This window comes from Danio rerio, chromosome 15 (genome assembly GCF_052040795.2).
Source record: "Danio rerio strain M-AB ecotype USA chromosome 15, GRCz13ab, whole genome shotgun sequence".
NCBI classification, from domain to species: Eukaryota; Metazoa; Chordata; class Actinopteri; order Cypriniformes; family Danionidae; genus Danio; species Danio rerio.
Window position 1 is genome coordinate 21844377 of NC_141035.1, and position 17238 is coordinate 21861614.

The following is a 17238-nucleotide window of genomic DNA, read 5'->3' on the forward strand; positions in this document are numbered from 1 at the left end:
TTGATAAAACGTAACAAAAGAAACCTTTAAGTAATATACTGCATTATTTTCATTAGACTGTAAAAAAAAAACACTTTATACAAAACAAAATAAAAACTCCAAATTGATAGGTGCATAAAACCCTAGGTATTGATAACCTAGTAACCAACAGTAAACAAGGCAAGCATGATGGAGACAGCTGATTAATCATCTAGATCAGGGGTGGCCAACCCTGTTCCTGGAGAGCCACCTTTCTGCAGATTTCAGCTGCAACCCATATCAAACACACCTGCCTGTAATTATCACGTGGTGTTCAGGTCCTAATTAATTGGTTCAGGTGTTTTTGATATGGGTACCAACTGAAATCTTCAGGAAGGTGGCTCTCCAGGAACAGGGTTGGCTACCCCTGATCTAGATGTAAAGTTTGAATTCATTTATTCGGCAAATGTACTTCCTTTTAGTATCTCCTATTCACATTAAAGGTGCAGTTGGTGATTGTCTTGAGAAAAGTTTTTATTGTGCTGGTTAAAAGTCTCTTCATATTCCAAAACTATTGGAAAATTGTCGGGCAAACAATTTCCATAATTCTTTTAAGTAGCCCAAATTCTCTCTCAACAAATGTAGATTTGTACATCTGCACATCCAGTCCCTGATTGGCTAATCGGGAGGACCGGGAGAATTCCTGGTTGGCCGGTCCGTTTTTTTTTTTTGGCCGTGAGGGCTGGTGTCCCTAACTGCTTGCACTCTCAGCAGTCACACTTTTTTCATTTATTTATTTATTTGACCATAGCCACACTCTTTTTATTCATTATTGGTCGCAGCTCCACTCTTTTTATTTATTTTCTTGCAGCCCCATGAGCAAAATGCAGTCTGCAGGTTAATGATGACAGCGTACTCCAGTTTTGGAGTTACTTTAGCATGCTGCAGGAAGGACGACACCATGGCTGAAGTATTTATTTTAGACAGGTAATGTTATATTTTTCGAAACTGTTTTAGTCACGCAAAGCTGATGTAGATTGTGTTGTTTTATGAATGGGTTATATCCATGAAGGTGTTGTTTAGTCACATCAGTCTTTCGGCAGAAGATTTCAGTGGCTTTTTTCAATTTCAAAAGGAACCGATTACAAAGTAAATAGCGCTGTTCTGCCTAGCCTGCTTTACTGAGGTGAAGTTGGTTTTATATTCACATTGGTTGAATAATGACAACCTGTGACACGCTTCCTATAATGTTTACTGTGCTACTTTAAATATTAAGTCTGAAATAGCAATGTAAGTTTGGCTTAGTAAAAAGTATAATTCCTGCACGCCGCCGGCCAACCACTAAGCATATAGTAGTTGCTTTAGGACAAGCACATGAGAGTGAGACCAGCAATCCTTGCATGCATGAAATATTCTACATTATGACAAGTTTTGCTTGCTACACAACTGTAAACGTGCTAGATATAACATAAATATAATATAAAGTACTGTTAACGTTTTCTAACTGGCGAATGACATGATCGAATGGATTGTCTACTGTCATTTTTAAGGAGCGCATTTGTGTTTCAGGGGGCGTGGCTTTAGACAGCAGGGGAGGGACTGTGTTTCAAAGATATTATGCTAACTGGTTAGCATTTTTGCAGATCACCTACTGCACCTTTAACTCTTTTTCATGCTTTTCAAAAAAACACTATTGGAAATTTGTCATTTCATGACAAATTTGTCATTTGGTCATTGTCAACTTGTTTCTCATGCGATGCTTCAAAATCTACATTAACAAAGAGTGATGGAAAGCCAACAACAAGAGGTTGGAGGTGAAACTCACATTGCACGGTCAGGTAAGCTGAAGCGGAGGGGGAGATGCCCAGGCTGTTACTGGGGCTGCAGGTGTATTTCCCAGCATCCTCTGGCTTCACTCTGTAGATAATGAGGGTTCCGTCAATGAAGATGCGCACACGAAGCTTCAGATCACTGCACAGAAGAGAAGAGAGATGGCCTGTTTGAATAATGCCAAAACAGTAAGTGTGTTTGTACAACAATAAAGGCGTTATTATAGTTTTAGACAAAAAATGGTAATAAAATCACAATCAAGAGTAAATTTAGGTGTGCAATTATGGACTTTTTTGTTAGTTTTAACATTTTTTTATGTAAATCTGCAATTGTGAGAGGAGGTCATAATTGTAGGTTAGGAACAGCTATTATAAATAAGTCACAATTTTTCTATAACAATTATAATTAAGCCATTAGTTGCAATTACGGGAAGAAAAAATGTTCAATACAAAGTCACAGTTTTGTGAGGAAATTATAACTTACTAAACATATTAAATACACAATTATGAGAGAGAAAATTATTAGAAACAGACACATTTCTAAGTAATACAAATAAAAAATATGAATAATAATTGCTTAAATGTGAATAATGTTAAAATGATTAAGGAATTAGATTTTATTTTTAAAAATTCTGAAATACACTCACCGACCACTTTATTAGGTACACCAGTTCAACAGCTCGTTAACACAAATTTCTAATCAGCCAGTCACATAGCAGCAACTCAATGCATTTAGGCATGTAGACATGGTTGAGACAATCGGCTGCAGTTCAAACCGAGCATCAGAATGGGGGAGAAAGGTAATTTAAGTGACTTTGAACCTGGCATGGTTGTTGATGTCAGACAAGCTGGTCTGAGTATTTTAGAAACTGCTGATCTACTGAGATTTTCACGCACAACCATAGGGTTTACAGACAATTGTCTGAAAAAGGAAAAAGGGAAAGTATCCGGTGAGTGGCAATTCTGTGGGCGTGGCAGTGGTCCTGCCTTGTATCAAGGGTTCAGGCTGGCGGTGGTGGTGGTGTCGGGGGTATTTTCTTGGCCCATTAGTACCAATTGAGCATTGTGTCAATGCCACAATATGGACTAAAATCTCTGAGGAATATTTCAACTACCTTGTTGATTTTTGCCACAAAGGATTAAGGTATTTCTGAAGGCAAAAGGGGGTCCAGCCCGGTACTAGTATAGTACCTAATAAAGTGGCCAGTCAGTGTAAAGTACATGTGAGAGATCACATATTTTTAATATAAAGATTTATTTGAGGCAAGTTTTTTTTCTCTTTCTTTTCTTTTTGAATGACCTGTTTTATGGTAATACTTTAAATTCATTGTAACTTAATATGGCTGATGGGAACTGGCATTTAGCTCAATTTCTAGCTTCTTATATTTGGTCATATAAAATTTTACATTGCACTTTTCCTTTAACCTTTTTTAAAATCATCAAGACATCATCAAGATCCCCAAGCAGTAACACTTATTGCCCCTTTTGAAGCCCCTTGATTAAGATGTACTCTATGTGCCTTAAGAAAAACAAAATAAAATGTTGATTCTTCTGTTCAATTTTTCAAACATCAGTGTCCAATATTTTTTTACACAAAGTGGTATGTTGGCCAGCAGTCTGGATATTCCCATGACCATCCGTCCGGCCCCCACAGGTCAATAGTTAGCGGAAAGCGTTATTTCGCAACACTTTTCTGGCCTGTTTCCACAGAGAGGAACAGACTATATCCCTGCGTACAGGAGGTCAATACGGCCAAGCTTAGGGGAGTCAGAACAGCTCCTGGCTCGGCTTCAGATGATCAGCATGTTTTTTTAGGCATGTGATGACACAAGCACAGTGTCACAAGATGTTCCCATCCCGGCATAAAAACCTGCTGTGTGTGCCTCCACGTCACTACGCTAGCATTTGCCTTAACGCAGCTGTAGAGGCCTGGAGATTCAAGGATTCGGGGTCTAAAAATACACAGGGCTTTAATCTAAAGCCGCATGAATGTGGCAGACGCGCAGGTTTTCTAAGACTTAGCACAGGAGTGAACTCGATCATAACTTTACTTTTTAAAGTAGACGTTGTCCTCCTCCCAGTACCAGGTGTAGGTCAGGTTGCCAGGATACGCCTCTGCTTGGCACGTGAATTGGGCATTCTGGGATATGTTAACAGTGATGTTTTCAGGTGGTGTCACAATGTATGGAGGACCTGGTGGAGGCAAAACAAAAATCAAGGTTAGTCTTAACTAACAACTGTGAAATTGTGGAATTTCCCAAGTGATTTTGAGATTTAAAGTCCTTATAATGGGAAACTCACAATTGCAATACAGTGGTCCCTCACCATAACATGGTTCACCTTTTGCGGTTTCGCAGATTTTTTTGTGCAATTTGACATGGTTTTTTTTTTACATTGTCAATCAATATCTGTGCCGTGTCTGCTGTACAGTACAGAATGCATTCAGCTTTCCAAATTTACATGAATCTTCGATCACTAGCAGTATGACTGAATTGCTGTACTGTATGTTTGCAAGTTTTCTCCCCGACAAAACACATAATGTCCATGAAACATTCTGCATCGCCAAAGGTACCCATGGTAGCACCCAAAAAGCAGAGGAAAATGCAAACCATAGCACAAAAAGTTGGACTTCTGGGCATGCTAAAGGAAGGTCGAAGTTACGCGAGTGTTTAAAGAAGAGAGAAAAGTGTGAAAATGTTAATGCCTATCTGAGAAATGTTTACAAAGAGTGTAGTGAGGGGATTTACAGCCTTGAAACATCTGTAATAATCGTAAAAACGTAAAGCGGACTACTTTATGGATTGCACCTATTGCGGGCTATTTTTAGAACTTAACTCCTGCGATTAATGAGGGACCACTGTATAACAAACTGACACATTTGCAAGGAATAAAAAGTTGCAATTACAAGACATAGTCGGAATTATTGTGACTAAAGATTATCATTATTATTACTAAAGACATTTGTGAGTCTTCACAGTCTTACAGTACGAAAATGCATTTGTGTTTGTGATTTGTGAAAGATAAAAAACTATACTTCCACTAAATTTTAGCACTTTAGCCATGGCTGTCATGACACACAACAAAAATAAAAATCACAGTCTTACAGTAGCTATGAGAAATGCATTTGTAAGAAATGAAAAATTAAGGGTTTGTGATTTGTGAACACTAAAGTCAAACTAATGCTGAATTCAAACTACATGATTTTCAAAGAAGTTGTGTCACAGATGTTTTCACACTGCATGTTTATCTGGGGTAGTGTTTCGTCGCTGCTTTGTTTACACTGTTGGATGGATCGACAACAGTAGAAAGAATCGCCTACAACTTTGTCTCTGTCATCTTTATTTTTATAGCGCTTTTACAATGTAGATTGTGTCAAAGCAGCTACACAAGCAAACACACAAGAGATGTGACATGGAAACAACAGCAGGTCACGTAGTATATCATTTAATATTAACTACATTATGAGATAGAAGCCTTTATTGGGGTAGAAAATTTACTCATTTTGCTCAGCTAGATTTTGAATAGAATTTGCAATCTCTCCTCAATTATTTTCTTTTTTGACCCGGTTGAGATATTGATCCGATGACATATCAAACAGACACGAGTGTTCCAGTCAAATTTTCACTAGTTTTTTCTCTATTTCTTGTGTCCAAATAGATTGAGAAGAAGCGCTTTTAACTTCTCCCCCAATCTCTCACTGGCCTGCAGATACCCATACTGATTGATGCTGCTCTCTGATTGGCTGTAGGTAATGGGCGATATTATTTTCAATCAAAACACATTTCACATGGCATGATTTGAATCGCCGACTGGTCCAGATATTCAGCATGCCAAATATCTCAAGGGTGTCGGCGACTTATCGGCAATTCTCTCAGATCGCATCTTTGATAGCTAACACAGTGTGATTGTTACTCGCAGGAATGTGCACCGGTTTGCCTGTGATTGCAGGCATTTGTCTGTGATTTCCTAAAACCTTTTGGCGAGTCAAAATCGGGGCTAAAATCAGCTAGCCTTCCACTGAACTTTTGTGCTTAATTTTAGCTTTGGCTGTCATGACACACACACACACACACACACACAAAAATCTCAGTCCTACAATATGAGAAAGGAATTTGTAAGAAAAGAAAAGTGCAGGTTTGTGATTTGTGAATGACAAAGTCATCTCTTACTATAAGGTGAAAACACATTATAAAGTTTTCAAAATGATTGCAACTAACTAGCCTTCCACTGAATTTTAGTGCTTTATAGCTTTGGCTATATTTTGTCATGACCCACTCAAAAAAAATCTACACTGTAGATTTGTGAAGAAAACCGGACAGAGGATTTGGAAATAATGTCTAATTGTGTCAGATTTTTTTTATTATTATTATTATTTTTTTCCCTGGTTAATATATTTTATTTAGTTATGTCTAAAAAGGGCTGTGCTTTCAGATCCTGTTTACTCCTACCATTTGTTGTTGGTCCTAAGCCAAACAAGATAACAAGACTAATCAAGAACACCCAATTACAACACTAATTAACAAAACAATAAACCAGTGTCAAGAGCAGCACACACTTGAAACAGGTATTGGAAAAACTGGACTTTAAGCCAACCATTATAAAAGGCACAAGACTGAAATTTGGGTTATCTTCTAAAAGCAGCACTGAAGCGTTTGTTTCACAAAGGCATTTATTACAAAAATGTGAATTCATTTTAAGTAAATTTAACTTTTATTTTACAATATTTTATATTATATTTTACAATACAATTACAATGTCAAACTTTGTAATATTACACATTTTTCAAATTTTCAGCCTGTCAAGAGTCAAAGAACAAAATGGCGACTAATGTTGCATTGCATAGACCTAATCATTCATTCATTCATTCATTCAATAATTTTCTTTTTTTTTCAGCTTTGTCTCTTTATTAATCTGGGGTCGCCAAAGCAGAATGAACTGCCAACTTATCCGGCATATGTTTTACGCAGCGGATGCCTTTCCAACTACAACCCATCACTGGGAAACATCCATACAAACTCATTCACACTCATGCATTACTTTAAAGCACAAAGACCCCAGTGCTTTTTAATCAGTTTGATTGTTAACTTTCTGATGGCAATGTTTATGAACATAAATAATATATAACAGTTAATATATGTGGACAAATATGTTCATATTTCAAAATTTGAATGAATTGACAGTTAATATGGGCTGCACAGTGGGCATAGCATGTTCGCCTCACAGCAAGCAGCTCGGCAAGGTCAGTTGGCATTTCTGTGTGGAGTTTGCATGTTCTTGCATATGCATGTTCTCACGTGTGTTTCCTCCGGGTGCTCTGGTTTCCCCCACAAGTCCAAAGACATGTGCTATTGGTAAATTGGGTAAGCTAAATTGTAAATAGTGTATGTGTGTGAATGAGTGTTTCGGATACATGTGGAAACATGCTGGAAAAGTTGGCCGTTCATTCTGCTGTGGCGACCCCATATTAATAATTGGACTAAGAAAATGAATAAATGAATGAATGATAGTTAATATATTTAGCATGTATGTATACTATAAAAAAAATACCATAAAAAATCTGAAAACAAAACAATGATTTTTATTGTTTTTTAAGAAAAAACAAAAATTCTAAGTGACAAAGCTTTTTTTGTAGTGTTTGTACAGCCTTAAACTTTAAAGTGGCAACGCTTCAAAACAAAAGACAACCTCCGTATTGTCCCTTGACTGTCACTTTTTTTAGTAGAGTACATTTTACCTTTGAATGTGTCTGATGCGGATGTTAGTTCTGTTGTCTAATTCCAATGATCATTTTATTAAAGAAAATTGAAACCTAAGTGGTTAGCTTAGTTGCCTCACAGCAAAAAATTTGCTGGTGTGAGTTCTGGCTAGACCAGGAGGCATTTTTGTATGGAGTTTCCATGTTCTCCCTGTTTCTACGTGGGTTTTCTCTGCATTTTCTAATTTAATTATGCATATTAAATAAAAGGATAAACATCCTATCCGCTTGTTAAGTGATGACGTGTTGGTGACGTATGTAATACTGTTTCCGGGTCCAAGCAGCCGCTCATTTGAGTTGAGAAATTATTTGTTTATGATCACTTGATTATTATTTGTTTATGATGATTCATATCACATATTAAAGTAAATTTTATATAAAGTCTACACAACAATCTCTGAGCTTGCTGCATCACAAATACCAAAATTTTTACAATTTATAAAAAATCAATCACTTTCTGGCCATCGGATATTAGGCATGGACATATATATGTTGCGATCGTGATTTTCGAAAGTATTAATTTGCTTTGTAAACGTTTATAATTACTATTTCATGAGTCTCCCCATACAGTTGAATAGAACGCTTGGACCCGGAAGCCGCTTCGCGTGACGTCACACTTAACAAGCGCATAGCCATGTATGAATATTTATTCTACAGGTTATAAACAGTAAAGTCAAAATTAATAGGCCTCCTGTGATTTTTTTTCTTTTCTTTTCTTTTGCAAATATTTCACAAATGATGTTTAACAGAGCAAAGGATTTTTTACTGTATTCTCTATAACATTTTCTTTGTTGTTGTTGCAGAAAGTCTTATTTGTTTGATTTTAACTAGAATAAAAGCCATTTTTATAAAAAAAAAAAAAAAAAAAGAATGAATGAGTGTGTATGGATGTTTCCCAGTGATGGGTTGTGGCAGGAAGGGCATCTGCTGTGTAAAACATGTGCTGGATAAGTTGGTGGTTCATTCTGATGTGGCGACCCCAGATTAATAAAGGGATTATAAGCCGAAAAGAAAATGAATGAATGAATGAATGACTCATTAGCTCCTTTAAGCAGTTTTTTTTTCGATTGTCTACAGAAGAAACCATCTTCATACAATCATTTGCCTTATCATCTAACTTAACTAATTAACTGAATTAACCTTATTTAAGCCTTTGACATTAAGCTGAATACTAGTATCTTGAAAGATATCTAGTAAAATATTATCTACTGTAATTATGGCAAAGATAACAAAAATCAGTTTTTATAAATAACTTAATAAAACGATTTTGTTTAGGAATGTGTTTAAAAATCTTTCACAATTTAGGGAAAAATATAGAGGAGGGCTAATAATTCAACTGTATGAGGAAATAAATGTTACATATATAAAGGTGACCACTTTTGTGATATTTTTAGATATATTTTGCTTATGTGTAAAGTTTGCACGTTTAAGACTTTTTTTTTTTACATCTGTGAAATGTAAACATGAGCTTATATATTTAATTAGTGGTCCACATACATTGCCATATATCAGATTCCTATATGGGTTCATTGGATATACACCGAGACCAAACCCATTTCATGTTTGTTTAAACACAATAAGAGACAGGAATTATTGTCTGTGGTAGTCAACTGCATGCCACAGATGTGGTATTCCTTGCAATTATCCTAATTTTCCTTTATATGTGCATAAATAAGCCTGTCCAATAAAGACAGCAAGGATACTACTGTCATGCCTTCCCACCGAGAATATTATCCTTCCCACATGAGGCTGTCACTGAAATTGCCAATAGACTCTTAATTAGACGTGTGGGTAGCAGGAATTCCGTCGTGACACTCGGACCGCTGTGAAATTTTGTGGGTGCCTGGCAGAAAAATACAGCACAAACAAGCCCAGGACTAGCTGTGAAATATCTTCAAAATCTTAATGTGTGGACTATGCTGAGAGCTTCCTGGATGTTTCCTTAATGTGCAGTAAATGACACTGCGTCTGAGGGGATTATTGACAGTAGCGCAGCTTTCCTTATTAAAATGAAATCGCAAAAGGCATCACTTGAAAGCGTCTAAAAATATCCCCGGCGTCGCTCGAGCTCGTGTTATTGAAGCAGGTTTTAACTAGAGTGCCTCTCCAGAGGCTTCATGAGAATATTGCTTTTTGTAAAAACAATATTGCTAGTTTACTAAACAAAACAGCCCATGGCCAAGGCAATTTTGGCTCAGCACAGTTCATATGTGTCTCCATCTGACTCACTGGTGCTCAGGCGAGAGCAGACGATTCCCTTCGACTTCACTCCAACTCAAGCTCTCCATTCTAAGAAGGCGGAAGATATAGTATAACTAAAATAGATCTAAGATGATCACATTACCTTGTTTGCAGTATGCACCTGCTCTGAATGCTTGCATTTGGTAAATTTAATTCATCAATTCAATAAAACAGCCATTGTTGTTAAGCTATTAAGCTTAAAATGTTTATTTCAATTAAAACGTAACCATATCTATAATAACACACACACACATATAATATTTGTGAATGTTATTTTATAAATACGGTTTACCGGTGTGCATTATATATACAGGAGTTGGACAATAAAATTGAAGGGTCTGGTTTTAGACCACAATAGTTCATTAGTTTTGTGTGGGGTCACCTTTTGTGGCCAATACAGCATCAATTTGTCTTGGGAATGACAGATATAAGCGCTGCCCAGTGGCCAGAGGGATTTTGAGCCATTCTTTTTACAAAATATTGGCCAGGTCACTACATGATGCGGCTGGAGGAAAACGTTTCCTGGCTCGCTCCTCCAAAACACCCCAAAGTGACTCAAAAATATTTAATTCAGGTGACTGTGCAGGCCATGGTAGATGTTCAACTTCACTGTCATGTTCATTAAACCACTCTGTCACCAGTCATGCTGTGTGTATTGGTGCATTATCATCCTAATACATGGCACCGCCTTCAGGGTACAATGTTAGAACCACTGGGTGCACATGGTCCTCCAGAATGGTTTGGTAGTCCTTGGCAGTACTCATCTAGCACAAGTATAGCCATGATATAATGCCATGATATTCCTCTGCTGGATGTGGCAAAGACAGTCAGGATGGACTCATCAGAAAACAATACATGTTTCACATTGTCCACATCCCAGGAGTTTTTTTTTTTTTTTTGTGGAAACAGGAGAGTTGAGTTACAGATTTAATTATGCAGTGAGTTGGGCAGTTTTTAAATATTCAAAATTGTAAAAATTTAAATATTCTCTTTTGTTAAACATTCATTCATTCATTTATTTCCTATGGCTTTTCTGGGGCTGGGTCGTTGGGGCAGCAGTCTTAAGAGTGAACCCCAGACTTCCCTCTCCCCAGATACTTCTTCCAGCTCTCCTGGGGGGATCCCAAGGCGTTCCCAGGTCAGCCGAGAGACATAGTCCTTACAGCGTGGGTCTTCCCCGAGGTCTCCTCCCGGTGGTACATGCCTGGAACAACCCCCTAGGTAGGCATCCAGGAGACATCCGAAACTGATCCCCGAGCCACCTCAGCTGGCTCCCGATATGGAGGAGCAGCGGCTCTACCCAGAGTTCCTTTTTGGTGACAGAGCTCTTCACTCTATACATAAGGGTGCACCCTGCCACTCTGCAAAGGAAACTCATTTCGGCTGCTTGTATCCGAGATCTATGCCTTTCAGCTCAGCTCTTTCTCTACCACAACGGACCGGTACATCGACCAAATTATGGCTGCCACTGCACCGATCCGCCTGTCAATCTCTTGCTCCATCCTTCCCTCACTCATGAGCAAAGCCCCAAGACACTTGAACTCCTCCATCTGGGATAAGGACTTTCCTCCAACCTGGAGATGGCAAACCACCTTTATCCTGTGGAGCACATGGCCTTGTACTTGGAGGTGGTGATTCTCATCCCAGCTGCATCACATTCTGCAGCAAACCGCCCCAGTGCATGCTGAAAGACCGTGTTCGATGAAGCCAACAGAACAACATCGTCTGCAAATGACACAGATGAAATCCTGTGGTGCCCGAACCGTACCCCCATTCAGCCAAAGGCTTCATAAAAATTATGAACAGAATTAGTGAAAAAGGAAGCACAAGAACAACTTAATTTTAGTTCTGTTTGTATCAGGCATGGTTTAATACAATGTAAGATTCTGCACCGACTCTACTTGTCTAAATTAAAGCTCTCTAAGATGTTCTCTTCCGTAGACCCACTGTGTGATAGATGCAATCAAACCCAGGCATTGCTTGGTCTCATGTTTTGGAGTTGTTCTAAAAATTTTTATTATTGGATTTCAGTTTTTAAATTAATATCAAAAGTGGTGGGAAAACAAGTATGTCCTGGGCCTATTTTAGCTATACTGTACTTGGTGTCAGTTATTATGCAGAATGATCTAATAATCAACGTACAGTGATCAGATTGATAACCCTTTTGGCATGTAGATTGATTTTTACTAAATTGGAAACAAAAAATTCCTCCACATTGCTCAACATTAATAAAAATGTCATGTCATGTCTGCAACTTGAGAAGCTAAGGCTTTCCCTAGAAAATAAAGCAAATAATTTCCATGCAGTATGGAATCCATTTATTAAGTACTTTAACAAGAGAGCAGTGATTGAACCCAAGTAGAAACACCTAAAATATACCCCTTATTGAGTTCTGTTTTTATTTTTTTTACCTTTTTATCTTCTTTCTGTTTTTTGCCCCTTCCCTCCACTTTTCTCTTTGTTTAGTTCTCTTATACATATAATAGTAACCTAATGTTACAACTTTGTGTTTAAAAGGAAAAAAGTACACATATGTAAAAGTTATCATTTGTACTTATCATTTATTCATTATGTAAACAATACAATAAAGAGAATGTTAAAAAAAAAAAAGAATTGGTGACAAAAGGCAGCCCTGCCTGAGCCCAACATGCACTGGAAACAAGTCTGCAATGCGGACCAGAATCCTACCCTGTTCATATGGGGCGAGACGGCCCTTAACAGAGTGCCACTGACCCCATAGTCCCAGAGCACCCTCCACAGAATGCCACAAGGGACATGGTTGAATGTCTTTTCCAACTCCACAAAACACATGTGGACTGGTTGGGCATACTCCCATGAACCCTCGAGCACCCTGGTGAGGGTATAGAGCTGGTCCAGTGTACCACAGCCTGGACAAAAACTGTATTGTTCCTCCTGGATCCCAGGTCAACCACTGGCCAGATCCTCCTCTCCAGTACCCTGGCATAGACGTTCCCCGTGAGGCTGAGGAATGTGATCCCCCTATAGTTGGAGCACACTTTCTGGTCCTCCTTCTTAAAAATGGGAACCACCACCCCATGGTGGTGTCCTGAGGTACTGTCCTGTCCTGAGTTACTGTCCCTGACCTCTATGCGCGACACTGTAGAGACGTGTCAGCTAAGACAGCCCCACAACATACAGAGACCTAAGATACACAGGGTGAATCTCATCCACCCCTGCTGCTTTTCCACTGTAGAGCTTGCAAACTACCTCAGTGATCTCAGCTTGGGTGATGGGTGAGTCCACCCCTGTATCCCCAATCTCTGTTTCCTCAATGAAAGACATGTCGATGGGGTTAAGGAGATCCTCAAAGTATTCCTTCCACTGTCTGACAACATCCCCAGTCAACGTTAAACATTACTTGGTAAATATTTTTAAAAGAATTCAAATTTCACTGGAGGGCTAATCATTTTGACTTTTTTTTTTCTATGCACATATATACACCATACATGCATCTCCATCCAGCCCTTACAGCAGCATTTCCATGTCTCCTGTATGTTTGGTGGTAATCTGTGATCATGCGTGTCTGTTTCTCAGTGGAGGCTGTGTGTTCGCATGCTGCTCTGTATTCACAGCCATGCTCTACTGCCATAAATCTGACTGCAGTGAAAGCCACAAAGCCAGTGACAGGCAGCTTGCTCATGTTTGCTGTCATACTGTACACGGTTCACGGATAATAAACTGAAGCACTTCATCATTCTGTACTAACGCTGAGGCCATATGGGGGAAAGACTGTGGCACCAGAACCAGGTGCTGACTCAAAGAAAACAATGATTATTCTGTTTGCATGTGCATGAAACACACACACGCACTTGTCAATTCATTCATGTCCATCATGGAGACAAGACAGACAGATCTCTTTCAAGGTGACATTTCATCCATAGCTTAAATGGACATGTTTGTGGTGCACTTTTACCCTTCTTTTACATTTTATTTGATTTCAACAGACTGACCAAAGGTATTACAAATCATTTCCAGCACTTAATGATTCGATAAATTAAAGGTCACTATCATGCATTATAAAAAGGTCATATTTTGGTTTTGGGGGTCTCCAACTACAGGCTGAATTACATTGTCTTAAAATATGCGTTTATTTTACCTAATTATCCCAATGACTCCCATATGATTTGTTCAGCTATTTTTTTTTTCAAACCCCTTCTTTGTGTGATGCTAATCGCCAGTAATTGGTACCAAGACGATTCATAAAAACAACCCTTAGTGGACTTTATTGAGAATCAGTATTTTTAAACAGTACACATTCAGATGTAAACCTCAGCTGGATGTTTTCCATTCACTTAGAGCTGTTTTACACTGTCACAATCACCAGCGATCTAATCCTTGATCGCCATAAAGCTACAAATCCGCCATTATATGAACTACAGATCCAGTCATTCATTGCTTACACACGGCATGCACTAAATTCCAGGGGTTTCATTACCATGACGTAAAATGGGCGTGGCTCGGTCAGTGTTTGTTAAACGCCCCCTAAAAAAAAAAAAAACAATACTGAGAGGTCACCGATCATGCGCAGTACAGGTTCTTTTTTAGCGCGGTCATTTCAAACAGGATGATTATGGATAAAGAACCTACCGCGGTGGATAACGAAGGAAAAAATAATCATACAGGTTATTTTTTTGTTTTCATAATGTTATATTTTAAAGATTTTATTAGCAAAAACAGCTGACCTCGTTTTACTCCGTTTTAATGTCTCTGGGCTTTTGTACTTCCATTTTAAACCAAATAATAATGGTTGTAGTAAGATTAACCGTGTTTTTGTAGTTTTAAATATGGTATTCAGTCATGTTTAAACAAATAAATACCACATTTACTGTAATAAATCGTGGTTAATTTTTCTTTCTTGATCTTAGTTAATTAACATAACACATATTTATTTTCTATTTTTATTTAAAGTCATCATACACAAAACAACTGAGATCAGGACAGGTATCTGATGTTAACTAATATAAAAGTGATCATACATGAAACCCCTGGGATCAGGACAGGTATCTGATGTTACTGTATATAATATAAAAGTGATCATACATGAAACACCTGAGATCAGGACAGGTATCTGATGTTACTGTATATAATATAAAAGTGATCATACATGAAACACCTGAGATCAGGACAGGTTTCTGATGTTACTGTATATAAAAATAATCATACATGAAACACCTGGGATCAGGACAGAGATCTGATGTTACTGTATATAATATAAAAGTGATCATACATGAAACACCTGGGATCAGGACAGGTATCTGATGTTACTGTATATAATATAAAAGTGATCATACATGAAACACCTGGGATCAGGACAGGTATCTGATGTTACTGTATATAATATAAAAGTGATCATACATGAAACACCTGAGATCAGGACAGGTATCTGATGTTACTGTATATAATATAAAAGTGATCATACATGAAACACCTGGGATCAGGACAGGTATCTGATGTTACTGTATATGATATATAAAGTATTTGACACAAAAGCCCTTGGATCGGGACAGGTATCTTAAGTTATAACAGTATTAATGTAATCTGAGAGGTATCTTAAGTTAATTTGTTTAATATAACATACACTGACTTCACATGAAACACCTGCGATCAGGACAGCTATTTTGTACTGCATATAAAAGGCATTTGACACGAAACCCCTGCGAATACGTACAGGTATCTGAATCCAACGGCTGTTTTCACAATCTGCGCATGATCCGTGACCTATGCAAATTCACAGATAGGCCACGCCCACCCAATGACGTAGTAGCGGTTACGCTGTACTGAAACCCCTGGAAAAAAGTGCCTGCCGCTCACACACACCTGTTCCGGATTCCACTGATTGCACACACACACACGCGTGTTACGGACTGATCATAAAGACTATTTATACAGCGCACACACACACACACGCAACAGTGCTGTGTCTTGTTTTTGTGACATTATGATGTGGTTCCTTTGTCTAGCCTAGCAATGTTTTAAACCTTTGCCTTGTTCTCTCCTTTTAATTCCTTGCTGCCTGTACTGACCATTCACCTATTTATTGACCAAGACTCTGGATTATCTGTATACTGTTTGCCCCTATTTTGACCAGTGTTTGCCTGACCTTTCTTATAAACCTGCATTTGGATCCTCAACTCTGTTGTCAGTGACCCTTCACATTACATACACGATAGATGGGAGGTATAGTTTTTTTTTTTAATCCATAACAAGGAGTCTTTAATATAAGACATAAACAATCATTAGACATTAAGTCTCATTTATGAGATTTTTAAATAAATGTCATAATTATGAGGAATTAAGCTTTGGTTATGAGATAATAGATCAGAATTATGAGACAAAAATTCATTTATGCAGGACAAAATAAGTCAATTATGAGATAATATCAATTATGAGATAATATGGCAAAAGTATGGAGTATTATTTGTAAAGTTTCAAAAAGCCAGAACTATGAGATAAGACATAGTTATGAGATGAAATAAACAGACATGTGAGATACTACAAATATAAAAAATATGACATAATAATTCATAATAAATTAAGAAGTTGACTAATTTAAAGCCAACAGTTGTGTTGTTGATACCTCAGGAGAACCTCACTCTGAGGTTGTTCTCATAGCTCAGGACATTATTATAAACAACAACATGAAACAGAAACATTTTGATGATCTGATAGCGACTCAAACTGAATTTTGCGCACCATCAATGATGTCATGTATAAAAACAACCCATACTTCGGTATCTGGTTCAAACGTACAAAATTCTTGTTGCTCTGGTTTCCCCCACAAGTCCAAAGACATACGCTAGGTGAATTGGATAAGCTAATTTGTCCATAGTGTATGTGTGTATGTCCTGGTCTTCCAGGTTAGGGGTTAAGCGTTGGGCTAACAACTCATCTCGTAACTAATTAGATGTTACGAAACACCGATATGCGGCTAAATATCAACTTCGATATAAACGGCTCTGTAAGTAAATATAATATAATATAATATAATATAATATAATATAATATAATATAATATAATATAATATAATATAATATAATATAATATAATATAATATAATATAATATAATATAAAAGATGCTTATAAGAACAACAGGTGAATAAATAAAGAAGGGACTCTGAAGGTGAAGGAGTGTGTTTGAAACACGAGCAGTGACCGTAAACTTGCAGTATATCACCTCCATCGCTTCTCCAGGAAGGCTCCATTAGGACTGGAGTGACAGGAAGTGATCTATGCAGATGGAGCAGACTGAGCGTATTGACTGCGGCAGATGTGCTTACAGTGACGAGACTTTGACAACACGGATGTGTCCATATGCCAATTTACTGAAAGAGTCTAATTAACCAGGGAGCACCGTAGGCTTTGGATATTTGCACCCAGTATTGATGAGGTGCGATGACCACAGTAACAAGAAAAAGGACAAATGGTGACGGAC

The 17238-nt window shown here is 37.8% G+C and overlaps 1 protein-coding gene and 2 long non-coding RNA genes across 51 annotated transcripts in view; 1 reads left to right on the forward strand and 2 right to left on the reverse strand.

Annotated features, from left to right (window-relative positions):
• Window positions 1–17238, reverse strand: part of igsf9ba (immunoglobulin superfamily, member 9Ba) — a 118728-nt gene that overhangs the window by 20351 nt on the left and 81139 nt on the right. For 40 of the 42 annotated variants that reach the window (XR_015509292.1, XR_015509291.1, XR_015509290.1 and 37 more), the window contains exons 6-7: window positions 3839–3980; window positions 1784–1929 (exon numbers count right to left, since the gene is read on the reverse strand). Coding sequence is in view for 4 of the 42 variants with exons in the window: in XM_087283982.1 (XP_087140108.1) it covers window positions 1784–1929; window positions 3839–3980 (288 nt within the window). In the remaining 38 variants the exon portion in view is untranslated. Of the gene's footprint in view, window positions 1–1783; window positions 1930–3838; window positions 3981–17238 lie in introns of those variants that run through there. The other 2 variants (XM_087283984.1, XM_087283983.1) reach the window with 1 other exon arrangement.
• On the forward strand, window positions 3081–14305 carry LOC147840608 (uncharacterized). Of its 8 annotated transcripts, XR_015509332.1 has the most exons (4): window positions 3081–4167; window positions 4356–5535; window positions 6681–7370; window positions 7510–8388. It is a non-coding gene; the product is annotated as an uncharacterized LOC147840608 (long non-coding RNA). The 8 variants fall into 8 exon arrangements; XR_015509333.1 differs by lacking the exons at window positions 6681–7370; window positions 7510–8388 and adding an exon at window positions 10891–12088 and having other exon boundaries at window positions 4356–5531; XR_015509330.1 differs by lacking the exons at window positions 6681–7370; window positions 7510–8388 and adding an exon at window positions 10891–11713.
• Window positions 6784–10636, reverse strand: LOC147840609 (uncharacterized). Its single transcript, XR_015509342.1, has 3 exons — window positions 8806–10636; window positions 7515–8732; window positions 6784–7344 (listed from the first exon to the last, which is right to left on the reverse strand). It is a non-coding gene; the product is annotated as an uncharacterized LOC147840609 (long non-coding RNA).